We start from the raw sequence: 25,678 nt of genomic DNA, 5'->3' as shown, positions 1-25,678 counted from the left end.
GAGAATTGCTTGAACCCCAGAGGCGGAGGCTGCAGTGAGCTGAGATCGCACCACCGCACTCCAGCCTGGGCGACAGAGCAAAAACTCAGTCTTAAAAAGCAAACAGGGCCGGGCACGGTGGCTCAAGCCTGTAATCCCAGCACTTTGGGAGGCCGAGGCGGGTGGATCACGAGGTCAAGAGATCGAGACCATCCTGGTCAACATGGTGAAACCCCGTCTCTACTAAAAATACAAAAAATTAGCTGGGCATGATGGTGCGTGCCTGTAATCCCAGCTACTCGGGAGGCTGAGGCAGGAGAATTGCTTGAACCCAGGAGGCGGAGGTTGCGGTGGGCCGAGATCGCACCATTGCACTCCAGCCTGGGTAACAAGAGGGAAACCCCGTTTCAAAAAAATACAAAACAAAATAAAAGATTGAGTCTGGCTCTGCTGCCTCGGCTGGAGTGTAGTGGTGCCAACTCGGCTCACTGCAACCTCCATCTTCTGGGTTCAAGTAATTCTCCTGTCTCAGCCTCCCGAGTAGCTGCGACTACAGACGCCCACCACCATGCCAGGCTACTTTTTGTATTTTTAGTAGAAACCGGTTTTCACCATGTTGTCCAAGCTAGTCTCCCTCCCCTGAGCTTAGGCGATCCACCCACCTCGGCCTCCCAAAGTGCTGGGATTACAAGCGTGAGCCACCGCGCCCGGCCCTATTTTTTGTATTTTTTTAGTAGAGATGGGGTTTCACCATGTTGGCCAGGCTGGTCTCGAACTCCTGACCTCGTGATCTGGCCGCCTTGGAGGCCTGTGTGGAGGCTCACAGTATCCCAGATTATTTGTGACAAATAATCCAAAAGTCCTGGGGTTGCAGGCGTGAGCCACCGTGCCTGTCCCCTTATTTTATTTTTGAGACAGGGTCTTGCTGTGCCACCCAGGCTGGAGTGCAGCGGTACGATCGTGGCTCACTGCAGCCTCAACCTCCTGGGCTCAGGTGATCCTCCCGCCTCAGCCTCCCAAGCAGCTGATACTACAGGTGAACCCCGCCACCTGTGGCTAATTTTCGTATTTTTTGTAGAGACAGGATCTCTCCATGTTACCTCAGCTGGTCTGGAACTCCCGGGCTGAAGAGATCCTCCGGCCTCGGCCTCCCAGAGTGCTGGGATTACAGGTGTGAGCCCCGCATCCAGCCTGTTTTCACGTTTTAGTATCTCTAAAAGTGGGTTGAGCCCAAGAGCAGTGGCTCACGCCTGTAATCTCAGCACTTCGGGAGGCTGAGCCAGGGGGAATCACTTAAGGTCAGGAGTTTGAGACCAGCCTGATCAACATGGCGAAACTCCATCTCTACTAAAAATACAAAAAAAAGAAAAAAAAAAATTAGCCAGGCGTGCTGGTGGCGTATTTCTGTAATCCCAGCTACTTGGGAGGCTGAGGCAGGACAATCGCTTGAGCCAGGGAGGCGCAGGTAGTAGTGAGCTGAGGCAGAGGCTGCAGGGACCTGAGATCGCGCCAATGCGCCCCAATGAGATCATGTCTCAAAAAAAAAAAAAAAAAAAAAAAAGAAGAGAAAGATGAAAGAAAGAAGGAGAGAAACAAAAAGGAAGAAAAGTGGAATGAATCATACAGAGTGACAACTCCAGGACCAGGAGATCACGTCTGACATGTTCTAGAATGATCCAGAAAGTCCCATGTGGACACGTCTTTAATTTCAGGAAACACATTAATAATTTCCATGTCAACAGCAAACATCACAGCAAAACTGCCCGGGACTGTCAGAAGAGGCCAAAACATGTGCACGGATCATCTCGGGCCACGAGAAAAGCATGGAGAGCAGGAGAACAGGCGCTGTTCCAGCAGCCCCCCGCTCCGGAGGGGGCCGCTTGTTTTCCCACGGGTCCGCTCAGAGAGGGGCGCCGGCTTCCCCAAGGACGCAGAGCCCGCGCGCCGCCGGCCCACGGCTCCCTGGCTTCTGCGCCCTGGCGGGGGCCGGGTGGGACCCCAGGCGGTGCAGCTCGGCGCGCGGGGCGGCGGGGTCGGAGGCTCGGGGCCGGCGGGGCGCGCAGGGGCACACGCGTCCGAGGGCCCGTCGGAAGTGCCAGCCCAGGAAGGCGTAGAGCAGCGGGTTCAGCGCCCAGTTGCTGTAGGACATGCCGTGCGCCCAGGTCTTGACCGCGTACGCGGCGTAGCTGCGCGGGTGCCAGGCGCCCTCGGGGTCCAGCGCCTGCAGCGTTAGGAACAGCTGGATGGGGCCCCAGCAGGCGGCGAAGAGCAGGACCACGGCCGCCACCAGCCGCGACACCTTGGCCCGCACCGCGTCCGCGCGCTGGGCCCGCAGCTGCCCCTGGGGGTGGGAGGAGGTGGTCAGAGGAGACGCCGCGGCCGGCTGGGCTCATCCCCTGGCACCGCCCCTCCCGAAGAAAAAGAAAGAATTAAACCAAGCGCCCTCGGTTCATTTGATAGATGAGAACATGGACGCGCAGAGATGTGACTTATCCCAGGTCACACAGTATGTCACAGGCGCTGCGGTGACTTATGATACTAACAGGTAAGAATGGCACGTTCAATTTTCAACAGTGTGTACAGTTGGTATTGAAAGGAAATCTTTTTTTTTTTTTTTTGAGACGGAGTTTCGCTCTTGTTACCCAGACTGGAGTGCAATGGCGCGATCTCAGCTCACCGCAACCTCCGCCTCCTGGGTTCAGGCAATTCTCCTGCCTCAGCCTCCCGAGTAGCTGGGACTACAGGCACGCGCCACCATGCCCAGCTAATTTTTTGTATTTTTAGTAGAGACGGGGTTTCACCTTGTTGACCAAGATGGTCTCGATCTCTTGACCTCGTGATCCACCCGCCTCGGCCTCCCAAAGTGCTGGGATTACAGGCTTGAGCCACCGCGCCTGGCCTGGGAATCATTTTTATGTACACAATGCTCCTATATGAGCTGGATAATGTCATGTATTGAATGTACCAAAACGAAATGGATGCAATGTCCAGTTCACTCTACATTTCCAGTGTTAATAGAGCATTTTAATTACCTTCTAAAAAAAAAAAAAAAAAAAAAGCCCGGACCCCTTGGGCTGTGCCTGCCTCGCAGGTGCCCCCACCGGCGCCTTCCACCCTGGTGCCTTCCCGCCCGCCTGCCCCGTCTCGCCGTCCCCCGCACGCCGCGCACCTGCAGGGCGCTATCGACGGACGCAGGGCGCACGGCGGCCCGGCGCAGGTGGCGGGGCATGGCCCCATAGCAGGCGCAGGTGGCGAGCAGCGGCAGCAGGTTGTACGGCGCGAAGGCGCGCTCCAGGGCGCGGCTGGGGAAGGCCTCTCTGCAGTAGGTGCTCGGCCCCGGGGACAGGCGGTGCAGGGCGAGCACCGTCGCAGACACCGCAGCGGAGCCTGCGCCACACGCCGGTGAAGACCCCACCCGGGTGACCAGCGGTCCCCCAAGTGCCTCCCCGGGAAGGGCTCACCGAGCCACCCCGCTGAGAGGGCGCCCGGCCTGCAGCCTCGCTGGTCCTGGGCAGGCAGAGAGATTGCGCCCATTCTCCAGATGCCCGAGCGAGGCGGCAGGTGGCTCTGGGCGCCCAGGGCACTGGGACTTGTTCCCCTTCCCTGGTGAGGCCCCTGGGGCGTACTTACCCAACCAGATGCTGAGGCTGACAGCCAGCGCCCCGCGGGGCGTGCGGCGGTGCAGGGCGCGCAGCGGGAACACCGTCACGTACCAGCGGTCCACGCTCATGGCGGTCACAGTGGCGCACGTGGCCTGCACCGAGACCTGCGGGGACCGCCAGCCGGGCGTGTGGCCACCTGCGCGGTTGGGAGCCTGCCCTGTCGCCCGCCCTGCCGGTCCCCCTACGTGTGCGAACACTCAGGCACTAGATGCGCCCTGGGAGGGGTGTCCGAGGCGGGTTGAGGGGACAGGAGGGAAATGAGGAAGCCCTTGGGAGCGGCTGGGACCCTGAGTCTAAGACAGGGGGGCCGCGTAGAATGGAGGGACAGACGGGGCAAGAAGCCTCAGGGCCTCGGTCGTCCTTCCTCACCAGTGACCCGGGTCTCCCTGTGTATCTCCACCCCGCCGTTCGGGCTCCGCGCTCCAGGTCTAGGCTGCACCCCCGCCCGGCCCCTGGTTCTCCTGTGCGTTGCCCCGCGCTCCGCCCAAGGTCGCCCCCTCCCTCCCTACATTCCCTGCCCTCCCCTCCTGCTCCGGAGCGCACCTGCCGGATGTAGTTGACGAACTTGCACATGAAGTCGCCCAGCACCCAGGCGGGCAGCGGGTACAACAGGGCGGTGAAGGGGACGCAGCTCAGGAGGAAGGTCAGGTCCGTGGCTGCCAAGTTCGCTGCGGTGGGAACACGCGGGCGCTGGGCGTGAGCGCTCCTGGCCCTGCACCCTGGCCCCCACGTTGGTCTGAGCGATCAGCAGGATGGCTCAGGGAGGCCTCCCCGCAGAGCCCCCGGCCTCCTCGGGCGGAGAAGTTGGGACACCGTCCAGTAATTCCCTGTTTTTTTTTTTTTGAGACGGAGTTTCGCTCTTGTCACCCAGGCTGGAGTGCAATGGCCCGATCTCGGCTCACCGCAACCTCCGCCTCCTGGGTTCAGGCAATTCTCCTGCCTCAGCCTCCCGAGTAGCTGGGACTACAGGCCCGCGCCATCATGCCCAGCTAATTTTTATAATTTTAGTAGAGACGGGATTTCACCTTGTTGGTCAGGCTGGTTTCGAACTCCTGACCTCGTGATCCGCCCGCCTCGGCCTCCCAAACTGATGGGATTACAGGCGTGAGCCACCGCGGCCGGCCAGAAATCATTTCTGTTCGGCCGTGTCCGGGCTGGGGGAGCCCGAGCAGACCCCCGCCTCTCTGAGCCTCAGTTTCCTCATCTGCAAACTGGAGACAAGGGTGCCGGCCCAGCAGCCACCGACTGGACTCACAGCTGTGTGGGGAAGGAGACCCCAGGACACAAATGCATAAATAGGCTCAGAGAGCCACCAGAACAGGGGTCGCAAACTGAGACCTGCGGGCCAAACCCGCCCCCGGCCTTTGGTGCAGCCGGTTCCCAGCCTTTGGCCCGCTCGGAACCCGGTCGAGGTCTCCACGTGCCGCGCTCCCCAAACTCCGGCCCGCTGGAGTTGGCGACCTCTAGCCTCAGGTATGGGGACCGCAGGGAAAAGATTTGGGGTGGGGGGGGACCCCTGCGGGGGACAGAGCCGGGTCTGGGAGGGCCCCGGTGCGCCGCGAGGAGGAACCCAGACCCGACCGGCAGCAGGTGCCGCGCGCCGCGCGCACTCACCGATGGAGAAGTTGGTCACTGTCCGCATCGGCCTGTGGCGGCAGATGACGTAGATGACCAGCGAGTTCCCCACCAGGCCCAGCAGCATCAGCGCCGCAAAGAAGAGCTGCACCACCCAGGAGCCCACGAACCCCGGAGCAGGGACCCGACCGTCGGAGGCGTTGGAGCCGCAGCCCGGGCAGCCCGAGGTGTTGGCCGGCGCCCACCAGGACGCGTTGGGCCCGGTTGCAGCCGCCATGTGCACGGCCGCGCCTCCCTCCTCCTCCCGGCCGCCCTCCAGGATTGCGCCCCGGCACCGCCCCCGAACACCCCTGCGCCCGGCCGCCGGGGGATGCGCCCGCGGAGCCCCGGAAGGGTCTCAGCTGGAGGCGTCGGGTCCGCAGGGCAGCTGGGATGGGCTCGGCGGCTCCTGTGCGGGCGCTGCTGCAGCCCAGCGTTTATAGCCCGGGCCCCCCCTTGTCCCTGCCTTCCCGCCTCTCCCGCAGCCGCTCACCACTCCCTCCCCTGCCCACGCGCCCTCCGTTACCCCAGCGGCAACCTCCCCATTCCCTCCTCCCGGTGCCCGGTCGGAGTGAGAGCGCAGGAGGGGGACTGAGAGGGGCGGAGCAGGCGGGGGTGGCGGCGTGGAGGCTGCTGTGGGCCCGGAAGAATCGAGGGAGTGAACCAGGGAGTTGACGCTCAGGAGCCGAGCCGAGGCGCGAACCCGGAGACCTGTGAATGTGGGAAGGGCTTTGACCCTCTTAGGGGCTGGGGCTCCAGGTGGGTGGGCCCAGAATGACGGGGAGGCCAGCCCTCCGCGGAGACCCAGAGTGAGGATAGCCTGGGTTTGTCCCCAGGACCCTGGAGAGCCATGGAAGGTTCAGGGCAGGTGAGGGTCCCAGATCTGGAGGTTTCGGTCTGAACGTGTCCCACACGGGTGGCAAGGAGTGGCTGACACCCGCAGGGACACGAGCAGCAGGAACCAGGTGTAGGGCACCTTACGAAGGCCAGAACCTTGTTGTTGCTGAGATGGTCTTGCTGTTACCCAGGCTGGAGTGCAGTGGCGGGATCTCGGCTCACCACAACCTCCACCTCCCGGGTTCAAGCAAGTCTCCTGCCTCAGCCTCCCGAGTAGCTGGGATTACAGGCACGCGCCACCGTGCCCGGCTAATTTTTTGTATTTTTAGTAGAGACGGGGTTTCACCATGTTGATCAGGATGGTCTCGATCTCTTGACCTGGTGATCCACCCGCCTCGGCCTCCCAAAGCGCTGGGATGACAGGCCTGAGCCACCACGTCGGCCACAGGCCTCATTTGAGGGAAATGTAAAGGGAGGCTAAGCAGGGGAAGGGGTTGCCCAGCCCAGGCTCCAGGGCTGGGAGGGGCAGGTGGAAGGAAGGCTGCGGGGGTTGGGGTGGGTGTGTGTGGGGGGTTCTGTCCTAGGCCTCAGTTTCCCTGTCCGTTTCTCCTCGCTTCCCCGGGCTGGATTCCTGGCTCAGTCAGCAGCCTGGATGGGGAGACAGTTGGGGTTGAACTTTCCACCTCTGGCCTAGGTGTCTCTCCTCGCCGGGGTTCGGTTTGTGGGTGTAGGGATCATGGCCGGGCCCCGCCTCGCACCTCAGTCTCCCCGTTCCTCCCTCCAGGGGCTGGATCCCCGCCCCGCCGGCCTCGGTTTCCCAGTTCAGCCTCCCGTGGCTGGATCCCCGCCCTGTCAGCCTCGACTTCCCCGTTCGTCCCCCGGGTTTGGATCCCCGCCCCGCCGGCCTCGGTTTCCCCGTTCGTCCCCCCGGCGCTGGATCCCCGCCCCGCCGGCCTCGGTTTCCCCGTTCGTCCCTCCGGGTTTGGATCCCCATCCCGCCGGCCTCGGTTTCCCCGTTCGTCCCCCCTGGTGGCTGGATCCCCGCCCTGTCAGCCTCGGTTTCCCCGTTCGTCCCCCCGGGTTTGGATCCCCGCCCCGCCGGCCTCGGTTTCCCCGTTCGTCCCCCGGGTTTGGATCCCCGCCCCGCCGGGCTCCGTTTCCGCGTCCGTTCCCCGGGTTTGGATCCCCGCCCCGCCGGCCTCGGTTTCCCCGTTCGTCCCCCGGGTTTGGATCCCCGCCCCGCCGGCCTCGGTTTCCCCGTTCGTCCCCCGGGTTTGGATCCCCGCCCCGCCGGCCTCGGTTTCCCCGTTCGTCCCCCCGGGTTTGGATCCCCGCCCCGCCGGCCTCGGTTTCCCCGTTCGTCCCCCCGGGTTTGGATCCCCGCCCCGCCGGCCTCGGTTTCCCCGTTCGTCCCCCCTGGTGGCTGGATCCCCGCCCCGCCGGCCTCGGTTTCCCCGTACGTCCCCCCTGGTGGCTGGATCCCCGCCCCGCCGGCCTCGGTTTCCCCGTACGTCCCCCCTGGTGGCTGGATCCCCGCCCCGCCGGCCTCGGTTTCCCCGTTCGTCCCCCGGGTTTGGATCCCCGCCCCGCCGGCCTCGGTTTCCCCGTTCGTCCCCCGGGTTTGGATCCCCGCCCCGCCGGCCTCGGTTTCCCCGTTCGTCTCCCGGGTTTGGATCCCCGCCCCGCCGGCCTCGGTTTCCCCGTTCGTCCCCCGGGTTTGGATCCCCGCCCCGCCGGCCTCGGTTTCCCCGTTCGTCCCCCGGGTTTGGATCCCCGCCCCGCCGGCCTCGGTTTCCCCGTTCGTCCCCCGGGTTTGGATCCCCGCCCCGCCGGCCTCGGTTTCCCGGTTCGTCCCCCCGGGTTTGGATCCCCGCCCCGCCGGCCTCGGTTTCCCCGTTCGTCCCCCGGGTTTGGATCCCCGCCCCGCCGGCCTCGGTTTCCCCGTTCGTCCCCCCGGCGCTGGATCCCCGCCCTGCCGGCCTCGGTTTCCCCGTTCGTCCCCCGGGTTTGGATCCCCGCCCCGCCGGCCTCGGTTTCCCCGTTCGTCTCCCGGGTTTGGATCCCCGCCCCGCCGGCCTCGGTTTCCCCGTTCGTCCCCCGGGTTTGGATCCCCGCCCCGCCGGCCTCGGTTTCCCCGTTCGTCCCCCGGGTTTCCATCCCCGCCCCGCCGGCCTCGGTTTCCCCGTTCGTCCCCCCTGGTGGCTGGATCCCCGCCCCGCCGGCCTCGGTTTCCCCGTTCGTCCCCCCTGGTGGCTGGATCCCCGCCCCGCCGGCCTCGGTTTCCCCGTTCGTCCCCCGGGTTTGGATCCCCGCCCCGCCGGCCTCGGTTTCCCCGTTCGTCCCCCGGGTTTGGATCCCCGCCCCGCCGGCCTCGGTTTCCCGGTTCGTCCCCCCGGGTTTGGATCCCCGCCCCGCCGGCCTCGGTTTCCCCGTTCGTCCCCCGGGTTTGGATCCCCGCCCCGCCGGCCTCGGTTTCCTCGTTCGTCCCCCGGGTTTGGATCCCCGCCCCGCCGGCCTCGGTTTCCCGGTTCGTCCCCCCGGGTTTGGATCCCCGCCCCGCCGGCCTCGGTTTCCCCGTTCGTCTCCCGGGTTTGGATCCCCGCCCCGCCGGCCTCGGTTTCCCCGTTCGTCCCCCGGGTTTGGATCCCCGCCCCGCCGGCCTCGGTTTCCTCGTTCGTCCCCCGGGTTTGGATCCCCGCCCCGCCGGCCTCGGTTTCCCGGTTCGTCCCCCCGGGTTTGGATCCCCGCCCCGCCGGCCTCGGTTTCCCCGTTCGTCTCCCGGGTTTGGATCCCCGCCCCGCCGGCCTCGGTTTCCCCGTTCGTCCCCCGGGTTTGGATCCCCGCCCCGCCGGCCTCGGTTTCCCCGTTCGTCTCCCGGGTTTGGATCCCCGCCCCGCCGGCCTCGGTTTCCCCGTTCGTCCCCCGGGTTTGGATCCCCGCCCCGCCGGCCTCGGTTTCCCCGTTCGTCCCCCGGGTTTGGATCCCCGCCCCGCCGGCCTCGGTTTCCCCGTTCGTCCCCCGGGTTTGGATCCCCGCCCCGCCGGCCTCGGTTTCCCCGTTCGTCCCCCGGGTTTGGATCCCCGCCCCGCCGGCCTCGGTTTCCCGGTTCGTCCCCCGGGTTTGGATCCCCGCCCCGCCGGCCTCGGTTTCCCCGTTCGTCCCCCGGGTTTGGATCCCCGCCCCGCCGGCCTCGGTTTCCCCGTTCGTCCCCCGGGTTTGGATCCCCGCCCCGCCGGCCTCGGTTTCCCGGTTCGTCCCCCGGGTTTGGATCCCCGCCCCGCCGGCCTCGGTTTCCCCGTTCGTCCCCCGGGTTTGGATCCCCGCCCCGCCGGCCTCGGTTTCCCCGTTCGTCCCCCGGGTTTGGATCCCCGCCCCGCCGGCCTCGGTTTCCCGGTTCGTCCCCCGGGTTTGGATCCCCGCCCCGCCGGCCTCGGTTTCCCCGTTCGTCCCCCGGGTTTGGATCCCCGCCCCGCCTGCGCAGCCCCAGGCCCCGCCTCCGCCCGCCTCCGGGTTCCCGTCACTTCCTGCCCGGCCCCGTGAAGGCCCAGCCCGGCGGCGGCGACGGCAGCAGCGTCCGAGCCATGGTCGCGCTTGAGAACCCCGAGGGCGGCCCGGAGGCGGCGGCGGAGGGCACCCCGGGCGGGCGGCGGCTGCTGTGAGCGCGGGCGGGCGGGGCGCGCCGTGAACCTGGGTCCCCTCCCCTCCCCTCCCCTCCCCTCCCCTCCCCTGCGGTCCCCTCCCCTCCCCTCCCCTGCCCTCTCCTCCCCTCCCCTGCGGTCCCCTCCGCTCCCCATCCTTTTCCGCTCGCTGTTGACCCCCATGCTAGGGGGGGATCTTCATTGTGACCCAGCGGGGACACCCTCCTGGCGCCCCCAGGATTGGCTGGGGGAGGGGATCCCGGTCCGCGCCCCGACTCCCAGGGTCTGCGCCCCGATGCCCCGGTCGGCGCCCCCCTATTCCTCGGGTCCGCGCCCCCAACTCCCTGTTCGCCCCCCCGCACTCCGGGGTCCGCACCCCGACTCTTTGGGTCTGCCCCCCCAACTCCCTGCTCTGCGCCCCCACTTCCTGGGTCCGCCCCCAAACTCCGGGTCCGCGCCCCCATTCCCCGGGCCCCCGAGGTGCCCGCCACAGAGCTTCCCGCCGGGGGTTCCTGGGCCTGTGTCCGCGGGCGGGGTCCCCGCTTGGCCGTGCGCTCCAGCCCGGCTCCCCCGCTCTGCGCGCCCCTGGGCTTGTCCGCCCCCTGCCTTTCCCGGCAGACGCGGCTCCTTGTTCTCCTTTGGGCAAAACCCCAGAACCCTTGCAGGTTAAAATCGGGAATCCGCGCGTCCTCCCGGCGTTTTGGGGGGGGGGGTACCCGGTAGCGAGGTGGCCTGTGTGGGGTTCACCCGTGCGTCACCCGCCCGCGCAGGGACCTGGGGACCCTAAGGTGCACCCCTGGAGTCCACGTTCCTTTCCTGTCTCCTCCGTGTGCCCACCTGCCTCCACCTGGGCAGGTCATTTCACGCTCCCGTGCCTCAGTTTCCCCTTCCGTAAAATGGGATCGTAAGTGGGGCCTCTTCTCCAAGTGCTAGGGTTACCGACCTGGCTCTGGGCTGGGCCCAGCAAGCGGAGTGTCCATTGCTTCCTTATTACTAATTAGTTAATGTCTTATTAATTATTTTAGTATTACTATTATTTGAGACACAGTTTTGCTCTTGTTACCCAGGCTGGAGTGCAATGGCGCGATCTCGGCTCACCGCAACCTCCGCCTCCCGGGTTCAGGCAATTCTCCCGCCTCAGCCTCCCGAGTACCTGGGATTACAGGCACGCGCCACCACGCCCAGCTAATTTTTAGTATTTTTAGTAGAGACGGGGTTTCATCATGTTGACCAGGATGGTCTCGATCTCCTGACCTCGTGATCCACCCGCCTCGGCCTCCCAAAGTGCTGGGATTACAGGCTTGAGCCACCGCGCGCGGCTAATTTTGTATTTTTAGTAGAGATGGGGTTTCTCTATGTTGGTCAAGCTGGTCTCAAATCCCATCTCAGATGATCCGCCTGCCTTGGCCCCCCAAAGTGCTGGGATTACAAGCCTGAGCCACTGCTCCCAGCCTCTTTTTTAAATATTAGAGATGGGGTCTTGCTACATTGCCCAAACGGGTCTAAACTCTTGGGCTCAACCCATCCTCCCTCCCCTGCCTCCTAAAGTACCGGGATTACAGGTGCGAGCCACCACTCTAGTGTATGTTATTGAGATGAAATTCACATTTATTAGTATTTTTATTGATACAGGGCCTCACTCTATCACCCAGGCTGGAGTGCAGTGGTTCAATCACAGCTCAATGCAGCTTCCACCTGCCGGGCTCAGGTGATCCTCCTGCCGCGGCCTCCCGAGTTGCCAGGACCCCAGGTGTGCACCACCATGCCTGGCTAATTATTTTTAAATCTGTTGTAGAGGCGAGGTCTCACTATGTTGCCCAGGCAGGTCTCGAACTGTTGGACTCAAGGGATCCACCTGCCTTGGCCTCACAAAGTGCTGGGATTACAGGCATGAGCCACTTTGCCCGGCACCCTGCGTCTTCTTGAAGCCCAGAAACAGCGACTCCTGTGTGACTGTGTAAATAGGCTCATGTTTCAGCCCTCACTGGCTGGGTGTTTACCTGCCAGACGTGTCCTGGTGGAGGGCTGGGGACCGCTGGGGCCTCCCGGGTCCACCCCACCCCCCGCTGAGTCACCTCCTCCCTGAGCCCTGGCTTCCTCCTGGACAAGTGGGTTCCTCTCTTGCTCTCTTTGTGGGTTCCTGGGGGAGGGGCCGGTGCCCGGAAAGGTGTGTTTTTGACCAAGGGAGTGAGGGTCCAAAGGTCCCCTCTCAACGTCTGCAAGGGGTATAATCGGGAGTGGCCAGGAGGCCTGTCCCCGAAACCCCCGCAGCACGCCGGCTGGGGCCGCCCCCCTCCGTGGACACAACCCTCAGGACTTCAGTGTCCACGAAGCTTCAGATACCCTCGCTGGGTCCTCGGTTTCCCTGTCTGTAAAGTGGTCTTGTTGGGTGCTGTGGGAAGGAGATGAGGCAGCCTTGGAGACTGTGTCAACAGAAGTTTAGTTATTCATTCAACAAACAAGCAGTGCGGGCCACTGTGCGCTGGGGGTGGGCAGGCACCCGGGGAGGAGAGGACCCCGTCTTGTGCTGTGAGCCTGGGAAGCTCGTTATTAAGACGCAGAGAAGTAAACAGGCCAGCTGGGGCCAGTTGGTTTCCAGAGCTTCCTGGTTAGGCTGACCGACCCGGGCTAGGTAGGGGCGGGGCCGTTTCTGGGGGTGGTGACCCGGCAGCCCAGGCCGGAGTGACCAGGTGCCACAGGCCCAGAGCTCCCTGGGTTTGGGGCACTGTGCAGAGGGGCCTGTGGCTGGGCGTAGGGATTTTTAGATTTCATTTTATTTATTTTTTACCGCACTCCCTCCCTCATCGGAATATGTGTATTTTTTTCTTGAGGCAGCCCCTTTCTGTCACCCAGGCTGGAGGGCAGTGCCTCCATCTCAGCGCACTGCAGACCTCCCCTCCCGGGTTCAAGCAGTTCTCCCGCCTCAGCCTGCTGAGTCGCTGGGACTGCAGACACCCGCTGCCACGTCTGGCTCATTTGTTTCGGATTTTTGGTAGAGATGGGTTTGTTTTTTGTTTTGTTTTTTTTTTTTTGAGACGGAGTTTCGCTCTCGTTACCCAGGCTGGAGTGCAATGGCGCGATCTCGGCTCACCGCAACCTCCGCCTCCTGGGTTCAGGCAATTCTCCTGCCTCAGCCTCCCGAGTAGCTGGGATTACAGGCACGCGCCACCATGCCCGGCTAATTTTTTGTATTTTTAGTAGCGACGGGGTTTCACCATGTTGACCAGGATGGTCTCGATCTCTTGACCTTGTGATCCACCCGCCTCGGCCTCCCAAAGTGCTGGCTGGGATTACCAGCGTGAACCATCGCACCTGGCCGGGCGTAGGGGTTTTGATGTGAGGCCTCCTGCCTGTTCCTTCCTTTTCTGGAGGGGAGTGTTGGTGACTCCCAGGCCCTGCTGCCTACCCCAGAAGCCAGATGTTTGTTAATTTCTTGCTGAAAACGGATTGAAGTCAGCCAGCTCCATCCGGTGGTGGGACTGAGGCCCAATGGAGGGTGGCAAGTCCCTCAAAAGCCCCTCAAACACCAGTGGAAACAGCCCTGGTGGTCCAATTCCAGGCCAAGGGGGAGCCAGGCCTTGCCCTGGGACGCTAGGGAGCGATGGCCTGTGCTGGAGCAGGGGAAGGACTGGGCAGGTCTTTGGGGGCCTGGAGGGAGGTGCCTGTGGGGCTTTGGTGTGAGGGGCGCTGAGGGAAGCAGGGTGCCTCGGGGGTTCCAGGTGAGACCCAGGTTCACATCCGGCTCCTTGCATTTTCTGGGTGGCGACAGGACAGCCCCGCTTCTCCAAGCTTCAAACCCTTCATCTGTAAAATGGGGGTGACACACCAGGCCCCTTGCTGGGAGGGCTTGAGCTGTGTCACTGAGCCCCGCCCGGCTCTGACTTCCCCAAGGGCTCCCCTCAGATGTGACTTCCATTATCGGCCCTGTCCAGCTGTTGGGGTGGAGACGTAGGCCCCGGGGCATCAGGGGGGCTGTGGGTGAATCTGGAGCGTGGGAGGAGGTGCTCGGGCCTCAGGGAGGCAGCCTCGTGTTGAGTCCCGCTTCAGAGACGTGGCTTCACGTGACCCTGCGTGCCCATTCGGTGCCCGCCGGCAGCTGCGCTTTGTGCTGAGAACCTGGGCCACCTCCTCCTCCTCCCTGCCTTCATCATAGCATTGGGAGCTTGGGCGGTGACTTTGTGCCTTGGTTTACAAATCTGTATACCGGGGGCCGGGCGCGGTGGCTCACGCCTGTAATCCCAGCACTTTGGGAGTCTGAGGCGGGTGGATCACTGGAGGTCAGGAGATCGAGACCAGCCCGGCCAACACGGTGAAACCCCGTCTCTACTAAAAATACAAAAATTAGCTGGGTGTGGTGGTGGATGCCTGTAATCCCAGCTACTGGGGAGGCTGAGGCAGGAGAATAGTTTGAACCCGGGAGGTGGGGGTCGCAGTGAGCCAAGATCGAGCCGCTGCACTCCAGCCTGGGCGACAGAGTGAGACTCCATCTCAAAACAAAACAAAGCAAAAAAACCCCAATTCTGTAAAATGGGCATTAAAGTAATTGTCACTTGCCTCCTGGGGGACAGAGCAGGTGACAGGAAATGAGCCTAACATGGGAAAAATACTCAGTCCAGGGACACTGGTAGGACTGAGAGCAGTGTGGCCTGGCTGAGGGGTGAGTTCCCCGTCACAGGAGGAAATCAAGCCAGTGGCAGTTGAGATGAGGAGGGGAATTCATCCCAGGCCCTTTGGGCTCTAAGTACCCCTCCCAGACCAACTCGTTCCCACTTTCTGGGAGGGACCTGAGGTTAAAGGTTGCAGGGCGAAGCATCCTAGCTGGGGTTCACATGCTCAGGGCTGAGATTCCAGGACCTGCGCTGCTCACACCACAGCCCCCAGAGGTGTCAGTTTCCGGGTTTCCGAGTTTCCAGCCGTGCCTCAGCCATCGAGTTCCGAGTTGGCCTTGCCTCGGCCAGTGAGGTCCAGGATTGAAGCTTGACCGGAGCCTCTGCCTGTGGGTCCCCGTTGGTGGACACTTGTGCGTATGTGAGGTTTTTGTTACGATGACTTTTTTTTTCTTTCCTGAGACGGAGTCTCGCTCTTGTTACCCAGGCTGGAGTGCAATGGAGCGATCTCGGCTCACCGCAACCTCCGCCTCCCGGGTTCAGGCAATTCTCCTGCCTCAGCCTCCCGAGTAGCTGGGACTACAGGCACGCGCCACCATGCCCAGCTAATTTTTGTATTTTTAGTAGAGATGGGGTTTCACTATGTTGGGCAGGATGGTCTCGATCTCTTGACCTCGTGATCCGCCCGCCTCAGCCTCCCAAAGTGCTGGGATTACAGGCATGAGCCACCGCGCCCGGACTGCTTGTTTTGAGATACAGTGTTACTCCGTTGCCCAGGCTGGAGTGCGGTACTGTGATCACAGCTTACAGGCCCAAGTGATCCCCCTGCCTCAGGCTCCCAGTGTGCTGGGATTACAGGAACCGCCCCCGCCTGGCCTGTACGGTTTTTCCTTGCCAGAAAAGTCCCCATCCAAGAGGCCCCCCCAAGCCCGCTTCCCAGGTGGCTGCTGTGTGCACCTGCCCCCGCTGTGTTCGCAGCGGGAGGCCCTGCTGTGACAGCTAATCCGTCTCCACAATTAATGTCATTTGCTGGGTCCAGGCCGATTAGCTCTGGGGGTGCCGCTCCAGCCCCTCTTTTGTCCTGGCCCCAGGGACGGGGGGACATTAAGGGAGACGCAGGGGGCCTTGGGCATCACCTGGAGCTTCTGAGACTGTTTACTTCCTCTGCTGCTGGGGGTGGGAGACGTGGATAAAATCGAGTTTCTGACTTTCGGACCCTGAAGGAAGCTGTTCTTCACCTTTGGAGGCTGCGTGCCCTGCTGGCACCTTGAACACCGGGGCCGGGGGCGGCAGCATTTCTGGGTCATTCACCTGCTGTGTGACTTCAGGCAACTGTCTTCAGGCTTCTGAGCCTCAGTTTACTAATATGTAATCACAATTTTTTTTTGAGACAGAGTCTCACTGTGTTGCCCAGGCTGGAGTTCAGTGGGATGACCCTGGCTCACCGCAACCTCCGCCTGCCGGGTTCTGGCGATTCTCCTGCCTCAGCCTCCCACGTGGCTGGGATTACAGGCACGCGCCACCATGGCCGGCTAATTTTTGTATTTGTAGCACAGATGGGGTTTCACCGTGTTCGCCAGGCTGGCCTCAAACTCCTGACGTCAGGTGATCCGCCCGCCTTGGCCCCCCAGAGCGCTGAGATTACAGGTGTCGGGCACCGCGCCTGGCCTTTTTATTTTATTTTTTGAGATAGGGTCTCACTCTGTCACCCAGGCTGGAGTGCACTGGAGCGATCTCGGCTCACCGCAACCTCCACCTCCTGGGTTCAGGCAATTCTCCTGCCTCAGCTTCCCGAGTAGCTGGGATAACAGGCACGCGCCACCGTGCCCGGCTAATTTTTGTATTTTTAGTAGAGACGGGGTTTCACCATGTTGGCCCAGATGGTCTGGATCTCCTGACCTCATGATCCACCCACCTCGGCCTCCCAAAGTGTTGGGACTACAGGCGTGAGCCACCATGCCCAACCCTAATTTTTTTTTTTTTGACACAGTTTTGCTCTGTTGCCCAGGCTGGGGTGCAGTGGTGCCATCACACCAACCTTAACCTCCTGGACTCAAGTCATCCTCCAGCCTCAGGCCCCTGAGTAGCTGGGACTACAGGCATGTACCAGCACACCTGGTTAATGTTCTAATAATTATGATTTTTTTTGTAGAGACAGTGTCTTGCTATGTTGCTCAGGCTGGTCTTGAACTCCTGAGCTCAAGTGATCCGCCGGCCTCAGCGTCCCACAGTGCTGGGATCACAGGCATGAGCCACTGTCATCACAGATGCCTCTGGGTGATGTGAGGATGAAACATAGGATTTTTTTTTTTTTTTTGAGATGGAGTTTCGCTCTTGTCACCCAGGCTGGAGTGGAATGGCGTGATCCCGGCTCACCGCAACCTCCGCCTCCTGGGTTCAGGCAATTCTCCTGCCTCAGCCTCCAGAGTAGCTGGGATTACAGGCGCGCACCACCATGCCCAGCTAATTTTTTGTATTTTTAGTAGAGACGGGGTTTCACCATGTTGACCAGGATGGTCTCGATCTCTTGACCTCGTGATCCACCCGCCTCGGCCTCCCAAAGTGCTGGGATTACAGGCATGAGCCACCGCGCCCGGCTGAAACATAGGATTTTAAGGGCTCAGGACTCCACACACCATAGGGGTGAACCCTTCATTGCTGGGAGAAGCCCAGCAGGCCATGGCTGTGGTAGGGTTATTCTCGGAGATCCTGGCCAGTCTTGACCCTGAGGACCACCCCCGCCCCGGCCCACAGGTCCCTTCCCAGCTGCCTGCCTGCCCTAGCCAGCTCCCAGGTGAAGAGACTGTCAGCTTCCAGGCGGAAGCAGCACTTCATCAACCAGGCAGTTCGCAACTCAGACCTCGTGCCCAAGGCCAAGGGGCGGAAAAGCCTCCAGCGCCTGGAGAACAGTGAGCGGGGGTCGGGAGGCGCCTCTTCAGGGCTCCTGGGTCTTGTAGAATGGTGTCCATGTTGGTGTTATCTCTGCCCATCCCATGAACTGGGCCTGGGCAGGGCTGGGGACCCAAAGAAGTATCACCGTTAGGCCAGGGTGCCCTCTGGACTCTTGGATCAGGGCTAGGTGGGAGGGTGCTCCAAGCACTGGAGCTGGGGCTTTAAAGGATGTGTAGGAGTTCAACAAGCCAGAAAGTGGAGGTGGTTTCTGTACCTTCTGGGGAATACAGCTGGAGCATCAAGGTGGGGTGGCTGAGATGATAAAATGAGAGGAAGGCTAGTTCTTGAGTCCCCATTGAGCCTGGGGTCCCCGAACACCACCCCGACACAGAGACCACCTGCTTCCACCTAGCCCAGTACCTCCTGACCCTGCTGGAGACAGATGGGGGCCCGCCTGGCCTGGAGGATGGGGACGTGGCACCCCGTGCGTCACCGGGCATCTTCGCAGAGGCCTGCAACAATGCCACCTATGTGGAGGTGCGGCCCCAACCCCCTCGCTCCCTCCATGTGGGGACCCCCGGCTCCATATCACTTCTCCTATGGCCAGAGCACCTGCCCACTTCCCATCTCCTAATGAAGGCCCTGCAGTCTCCTTTGGGGTCCCCAGACCAGGCCAGAATCCCCACCTGACCCCTGGAACCTGTCAGCTCCTGGATTCATCCACCCAACATGTTTTGGAACCCCCCTCCAGTTTTTTTTTTTTTTTTTTTTTTTGAGACCAAGTTTTGCTCTTTTGCCCAGGTTGGAGTGCAATGGCACAATCTCTGATCACTGTAACCTCCACCTCTCAGATTCGAGCGATTCTCCTGCCTCAGCCTCCAGAGTAGCTGGGATTACAGACCCGTACCACCATGCCCAGCTACTTTCTGTATTTTTAGTAGAGACAGGGTCCCTTTCCCTTTTTTCCCTTTCCCTTTCCCTTCTTGAGACGGAGTTTCGCTCTTGTTACCCAGGCTGGAGTGCAATGGCGCCATCTCAGCTCACCGCAACCTCCGCCTCCTGGGTTCAGGCAATTCTGCCTCAGCCTCCCGAGTAGCTGGGATTACAGGCACGCGCCACCGAGCCCAGCTAATTTTTGTATTTTTAGTAGAGACGGGGTTTCACCATGTTGACCAGGCTGGTCTCGATCTCTTGGCCTCATGATCCACCCGCCTCGGCCTCCCAAAGTGCTGGGATGACAGGCGTGAGCCACGGCGCCTGGCCTTGGGGGTTGTTTTATTCACATCAATTCCCCTCACCCCAGACCGCTGGGCCCATCCTGGTTCCCCAGTTCCCCTCACTCAGCTCAGGGCCCGACACAAGCAGCAGCTCAGTGGACGGATGTGACCGCAGTAGCGCTTCCACCTGCTTGGCGGCCTCTCTTCCAGGTCTGGAACGACTTCATGAACCGCTCTGGGGAGGAGCAGGAGCGGGTTCTCCGCTACCTGGAGGATGAGAGCAAGAGCAAGGCGCGGAGGAAGGGCCCTGGCCGGGGCGAGGACCGGAGGAGAGGTGCGGGCCTGGCTGGGGCCGGGGTGGGTGGGGCCAGGAAGGGGGTGGGATTATGTTTGGGGCGGGGCCTGGGGTGGGTTAGACCTAGTGTGTGGGTGGGGCCAGGGTATTAAATGGGGGCGGGGAATGGGGTGGGATTATGGTTGGGGCGGGGCTTGGGGTGGGTTAGACCTAGCGTGTGGGTGGGGCCAGGGTATGAATGGGAGCGGAACATGCGGTGGGTGTGGCCAGGAGGGGGTGGGATTATGGTTGGGGCGGGGCATGGGGGTGGGTTGGATTTAGCGTGTGGGTGTGGCCAGGAGGGGTGGGATTATGGTTGGGACGGGGCCTGGCTGGTTAGGACCTGGCGTGTGGGTGGGGCCGGGATATGGATGGGGGCGGGGCATCGGGTGGGTGTGGCCAGGATAAATGGGATTATGGGTGGGGCCAGGGTATGAATGGGGTGGGTGTGGCCAGGAGGGGGTGGAATTATGGTTGGGGCCGGGTCTGCGTGGTAAGGACCTGGCATATGGGTGGGGCCGGGATATGGATGGGGGCGGGGCATCGGGTGGGTGTGGCCAGTATGGGAGGAATTATGGTTGGGGCGGGGCATGGGGGGGTTGGACCTAGCGTGTGGGTGTGGCCAGGAGGGGTGGGATTATGGTTGCAATGGGGCCTGGGTGGTTAGGACCTGCCGTGTGGGTGGGGCCGGGATATGGATGGGGCCGGGGCATCGGGTGGCTGTGGCCAAGATGGGTGGGATTATGGTTGGGGCGGGGCATCGGGTGGGTTGGACCAAGTGTGTGGGTGGGGCCAGAGTATGAATGGAGGCGGGGCATGAGGTAGGGGTGGCCAGGATGTGGGGGCCCAGGATATGAATGGCAGTGGGTAGGGATGGGACCTGAAGATGGATGGGGGTGGGACTGGCTGGTTTGTTTGTGACTGTTATGGATGGGGCCTCCTGTATACCTGGGGCCAGCCTACAGGTAAGGGTAGGGCCAGCTGGATGGGTTGTGGGGTCAGGGTATAAATGGACGTGGCCCGTGTGGGTAGGGTCTGCTCTCTGTCTGGGTGGGGCCAGCTGGGGGTCTGGGGCCACAGTGTGGGTGAAGGTGTGGTTCAGTGAGGCCAAGGCACAGATGGGCGTGGTCTTCCCAGGAGGGCGTGGTCTGGCAGGTGGGCAGGGCCAGGAAGGGCGCCCTAAGACTGCCCCCTGTTCCCCCACTCCTGCAGAGGACCCTGCCTATACACCCCGCGAGTGCTTCCAGCGCATCAGCCGGCGTCTGCGAGCCGTCCTCAAGCGCAGCCGCATCCCCATGGTGAGTGCCTGGTGCAGGGCGTTGCCTTTCTACCTGCCTAGTCTTTTTTGAAGGCCCCTTTCCCAGGCACAGGTTCTCACCCGGTGCAGGTCGTGTCAGAGGAAAGAGGGCAGGATACAGACAGTGGGACCAGGGATCTGAGTGGGAGGGCGGGGCAACGAAGGCGGGCACTGCAGGGTGTGTAGGAGTTCCCTTAGCAAAAGGGCACTGCAGGGTGTGTAGGAGTTCCCTAGGTGGAAGGCGCAGGCAGGAGGTGGGAGGTGGTGACATCTAAGTGTGTGGTGGCCTTGGAGACAGTTAAGCAGCCTCACGTGGCGGGTCAGAGGTCATGTTTGGGCCCAGCCCTGTGGGCTCCTGGGGGGCTGGCCCGCCCTCTTCCCCCCACCCGAAGGTTCCTTAGCGCCCTGGCCGCCCTCCCCAGGAAACGCTGGAGAGCTGGGAGGAGCGGCTGCTCCGGTTCTTCTCCGTGTCCCCCCAGGCCGTGTACACAGCCATGCTGGATAACAGGTGAGTGGGGAAGGGGCAGCAGCTGGGCGGACCCCACACTTCCTTGGCCCCAGCACGTTGTTCACTGCCCGTCCCCCACAGCTTCGAGAGGCTCCTGCTGCACGCCGTCTGCCAGTACATGGACCTCATCTCCGCCAGTGAGTGCTGATGGCCCCCAAGACCCCAAGTTGGCCGGCTCCGCATGTGAAAGTGGCCAGGGTCCCACGGGGCTGGTTCCTCAGGGTGGGGCTTTGTGGGGAGCTGGGGAAGGCGGCTGGAGTGGGGATGCCACGAACTCAGGGGGGCAGCGGGACCCTGCCTTGAATTGACCAGAAGCTCCCCGCGTATCCGACCCCACGCACAGTGACCACAGACACAGCCAGGCTGCTGGACACAGACGCCCTCCACATCTTCAGGGCCTTGGGGGAGGGTGATAATACCTGGCTTGGAGGAACCTCTAGAGTCAGAGATAAGATGGGGGGTACAGTGTCCAGAAGATTCACATTTAGCCGTAGGGTCTCCCCCATACCACACATGGGACCTCAGACGAGAACCCCTCCTCCTGGCACCTGTGTTCCCACTTTTCCAATGGGGTGTGGTTTCAGAACAGCTTCCCCCCCCACCCCCCGCCAGCAAGGGTCTGTGCAGGTGCCTACTGGCGCCAGGCACCCCATCTGGTCCTGGGCCTCTCCCACCTGTCTTGCCTCCTGCCTGCAGTTGCCAAGGGGATGGTTTCCATGGCAACCTGATGATGCCTCCCCCATTCCCTCTGTGGGAGACTCAGCCCCCATGCCTGCATCTGCTGGGAACGTAGGGTCTCGGCTGGGGGCGCGGGGCTTGGTGCTTGGTGGGTGTGGAGCTGTGGTCCTGACGTGGAAGAGGAAGGGTCCCAGCAAGATGGGGAGCAGGGGGTGGGGGTCCCAGGCAGAGGGGGCTGCTGAGGCAACAGGCCTGGAGGTGGCATGGAGCTCACATGGGACGTGGCTGGTTTTCTCGTTTGCTGTTTTGAGACGGAGGCTGGATCTGTCACCCAGGCCGGAGTGCAGTGGCGCGATCTCAGCTCACTGCAACCTCCACCTCCCGGGTTCAAGCGATTCTCCTGCCTCAGCCTCCCGAGTAGCTGGGATTCCAGGCACCCGCCACCAAGCCTGGCTAATTTTTGTATTTTTAGTAGAGACGAGGTTCCACTATATTGGTCAGGCTGGTGTCAAACTCCTGACCTGATAATCCCGCCTCGGCCTCCCAGAGTGCTGAGATTACAGGCCTGAGCCACTGCACCCGGCCCACTCATTCATTTTTTGCAGTAAGGGGAAGATGGGGAAGGGGAAGCTGGGGGGAGCTGGACCACCCAGGGCCTGGGTTCCTCAAAGCCACCTCTGCAGGGCAGGCCTGGGAGGCCAGACACTCTGTCGGCACGTGTGTGAGTGGCCATGTGGCCTCAGGCCCGGTGCGTTTCAGGGTCCCCCTACGCACAGTGGGATGAGCCCCAGGTGAAAGCGTTTCTGTAGGGAGACTTAGGAGTTCTTGTGAGCCAGGCTCCAGGACCGGGGGCTTAGGGCCAGCCAGGCCACCGTGACCAGCACACACGGCTGGCGGTGACCTCCCCAGGAAAAACTGAGGGCGGTCTGGGTCCAAGGCACCTCAACCTGCCGTGGCTCCCGAATTCCCCCCAGTCCTGCCCCACTGGTCCCTTCTGCAGGTGCCGACCTGGAGGGGAAGCGGCAGATGAAGGTCAGTAACCGGCACCTGGATTTCCTGCCACCCGGACTGCTCCTGTCCGCCTACCTGGAGCAGCGCAGCTGATGGCGGCCCCCCGGAGCCCCCACTGCCACCTCACCCAGCACCAAGCCCTTCGATACTTTCTGCTATCGACACCCATCTCTCACGTTTTTAGAATTTGTCCTTGGAAACCTTTTTCCCTTGGGGTGATCTCTCTCACCCTGCTCCCTCCTCACGCAGCCCTTGGCAGTCAGCAGGCACCGCCGGTGGCTGGGACTTCGCACCCCATCCTAGCTGCAAGCTTCCCACTCTGGGACTTGTATTTGGGTGGGGAGACCCGGTCTGGGCATCTACCTGTTCTTCATGGTTTCGCTTTTCTGGCCCAGTCTGAGGCTCAAGTGAGGAGAGGGAGGCTGGGGTTTTTATCACTTTTAATGAATTTGGTGTGATTTGTTGTAGATTTTTAAATTTCCCTTTTGGAGAGAAAAACCAAAAAATTCACCCCACTGGTAAAGTGTGGGTCTTGGTCCCGGCCCCTGCTCAGCCCCTCCCAGTTTTTAGCTCGAATGAGGAAGGGGGTCTCTGGGACCCTGCCCCTCATGCCAGAAGCATCTTGTATTGTGTGTGTGTGTGTGTGTGTGTGTGTGTGTGTGTGTGTGTCTGCATGCGTGTGTACGTGCGTGTGTGTGCCTTGAGACCCAGGACAGAGCCGTGTCCCGAGGGCTGGTTTTATCCTCCGCGTTCTTCGTGCCCTTCCCCACACCGCCTCTGTCAGGGCTCAGGGTCCCGCCTGCTTTACATGAACCCCCCTCTTTTCTTCCCCTGGGGGTCCAGGACTTCCAGCCAGAAGCCTCTGCCCTTGCACTACCTTGTCTGTCCCGCCCACTCCATGTCCCCCTGTCCCCCAGCCTGGCTCCTGTGTCCCCATGCTGGTCCTCCTGACACAGGCTGCACCAATCAGGCTGGGGGCCTCCCTGCCCCCTCGCCGAGCGTGGTTGATTGTATTTTGGGGGGAAGTGGGGGATTTAATAAATTTCTGGTGCTCTGGCCTCAGGCTTTGTGGGTTTTTCTTTTGGGGCAAGGCTGGGGGCTTAGTAGGTCCTGGTCACCTGGGGCTGCCAGTGCCCCCCTGGCTCCTCTACTCTTGGGTGCCTGGGTTCAAACCCCGGCTCTGCCGCACACCTGATGTCTGACCTTAGGTGAGTGGCCTATATGAGTGCCGCGGGGCCCCTGTAATGGAGTGTCTTACACTGGGGGCTCAAAACGGTGGAAGGCCAGCGAGGTGGCTCACACCTGTGATTCCAGCACTTTGGGAGGCCAAGGCAGGAGGATCGCTTGAGCCCAGGAGTTTGAAACTAAATGGGGTAACGTAGCAAGACCCTGTCTCTACAAAAAAATGAAAGAAATTAGCAGGGTGCGGTGGCACGCCTGTAGTCCCAGCCTCTTGGGAGGCTGAGGTGGGAGGATCACTTGAGCCTGGGAGGTTGAGGCTGCAGTGAGCTGAGACTGTGCCACTTCACTTCAGCCTGGGTACGGAGGAAGACCCTCTGTCGAGGAAAAACGAAAGGGAAATCTATTCTCTCACAATTCCAGAGGCACAAGTCTGAGGTCAAAGGTGTCTGCAGGGTGACCGTCCCTCTGGACCCCTAGGGGAGGAGCCTTCCTGCCTCTCCCAGCTTCTGGGGGCTCCACGTGCCCCTGGGTTGTGGCCACATCGATGTGGTCTCAGCCTCCATCTCCGAGAGGCCGTCTCCCCTGCGTGTTATCTTGACATCACCCTCCCTCCACGGGTCTGTGCCCAAATGCCCCTCTGTGAAAGGACGCCCATCATTGGGTCAGGCCCACACTAATCACCTTTTAACCTGATTACCTCAGAGAGACCGTTTCAAAATAAGATCGAATTTTGAGGTAGTGGGAGTTAGGAATTCAACGTCCTTTTTTTTTTTTTTTTTTTGAGATGGAGTTTTGCTCTTGTTACCCAGGCTGGAGTGCAATGGCGCGATCTCGGCTCACCGCAACCTCCATCTCCTGGGTTCAGGCAATTCTCCTGCCTCAACCTCCCGAGTAGCTGGGATCACAGGCACGCGCCACCACGCCTAACTAATTTTTTGTATTTTTAGTAGAGACGGGGTTTCACCATGTTGACCAGGATGGTCTCGATCTCTTGACCTCGTGATCCACCCGCCTCGGCCTCCCAAAGTGCTGGGATTACAGGCGTGAGCCACCACGCCCGGCCTTTCTTTTTTTGAGACAAGTGTTTGCTCTCACCCAGGCTGGAGTACAATGGTGTGATCGCGGCTCACTGCAACCTCCAGCTCCTGGGTTCAAGCGCGTCTCCTGCCTCAGCCTCCCGAGTAGCTGGGATTACAGGTGGCCGCCACCATGGCCGGCTAATTTTTGTGTTTAGTAGAGAGACAGGGTTTCATCACATTGGTTGAGCTGGTCTGAAACTCCTGACCTCAGGTGATCCCACTGCCTTGGCTTCCCAAAGTGCTGGGATTACAGGCTTGAGCCACTGTGCTTGGCCCCCACCCTGCTAATTTTGTACTTTTTGTAGAGATGGGGTCTGGCTATATTTCCCAGGCTGGTCTTGAACTCAAGCTGTCTTCCCACCTCGGCTTCCCAAAGTGCTGGCATTACAGGTGTGCACCACCACACCCTGCCCCCTGAGAACGGGAAACACCTACCTGCTGCCTGGGAATGTGGATTTTCTGTAAGGTCACCGCGTGGCCCTCTTGGGGAACTGAACCCTGATCCAGAAAAACCCTCTGATGGGCTGGGTGTGGTGGCTCACGCCTGTAATTCCAGCATTTTGGGAAGCCAAGGTGGGTGGATCACAGGTTCAGGAGTTTGAGACCAGCCTGACCAACCTGACAAAACTCTGTATCTACTAAAAATACAAAAATCAGCTGTGCATGGTGGTGCACGCCTGACCCTGTCTCAAAAAGGAAATAAATAAAAGTAAAATAATAATAACAATGTAGCCGGGCGTGGTGAGTCACGTCTGTAATCCCAGCACTTTGGTAGGCTGAGGACCATGAGGTCAGGGGTTCGAGACCAGCCTGAGCAACATGGAGAAACCCGGTCTCTACCTAAAAATACAAAAATTAGCCAGGTGTGGTAGCGCGCACCTGTAATTCCAGCCACTTGGCAGGCTGAGGCAGGAAAATTGCTTGAACCCGGACAATGGAGGTTGCGGTGAGCCGAGAGTGTGCCATTGCACTCCAGCCTGGGCGACAGAGTGAGACCCTGTGTGAAAAATAAATAACGCCCAGCTAATTTTTGCATTTTTAGTAGAGATGAGGTTAAAAATAAAAAAATAAATAAATAAAAAGAAAAGCACAACATGCATTGCATTAAACTGGCTCGTGGAGGTGGAGGTGGAAATGGGGTTG

General features: G+C 61.4%; 2 protein-coding genes across 3 annotated transcripts; one reads left to right on the top strand and one right to left on the bottom strand.

The window, feature by feature from the left end:
* Nucleotides 1–1,519: 1,519 nt before the first annotated feature.
* On the bottom strand, nt 1,520–7,237 carry KISS1R (KISS1 receptor). The gene is made up of 5 exons (XM_035286884.3): nt 5,256–7,237; nt 4,185–4,309; nt 3,610–3,745; nt 3,149–3,366; nt 1,520–2,320 (listed from the first exon to the last, which is right to left on the bottom strand). The coding sequence occupies exons 1-5, from the start codon at nt 5,491–5,493 to the stop codon at nt 1,880–1,882; spliced, it is 1,158 nt and encodes a 385-aa protein (XP_035142775.3). The 5' UTR covers nt 5,494–7,237; the 3' UTR covers nt 1,520–1,879.
* A 2,393-nt stretch (nt 7,238–9,630) lies between these two features.
* Nucleotides 9,631–23,332, top strand: R3HDM4 (R3H domain containing 4). Of its 2 annotated transcripts, none has more exons than XM_035285840.3 (8): nt 9,631–9,747; nt 17,092–17,246; nt 17,642–17,766; nt 18,657–18,780; nt 19,993–20,078; nt 20,557–20,585; nt 20,667–20,722; nt 22,264–23,332. In XM_035285840.3, exons 1-8 carry the CDS (start codon nt 9,674–9,676, stop codon nt 22,365–22,367), a joined length of 753 nt encoding a protein of 250 aa, XP_035141731.1. In that variant the 5' UTR covers nt 9,631–9,673; the 3' UTR covers nt 22,368–23,332. The 2 variants fall into 2 exon arrangements, with proteins under 2 accessions (XP_035141731.1, XP_035141730.1); XM_035285839.3 differs by having other exon boundaries at nt 20,500–20,585.
* Nucleotides 23,333–25,678: the final 2,346 nt, after the last annotated feature.

This window comes from Callithrix jacchus, chromosome 22, assembly GCF_049354715.1.
Source record: "Callithrix jacchus isolate 240 chromosome 22, calJac240_pri, whole genome shotgun sequence".
In the NCBI taxonomy this organism is placed as follows: domain Eukaryota; kingdom Metazoa; phylum Chordata; class Mammalia; order Primates; family Cebidae; genus Callithrix; species Callithrix jacchus.
This window is presented reverse-complemented; position numbering and strand designations above follow the sequence as displayed.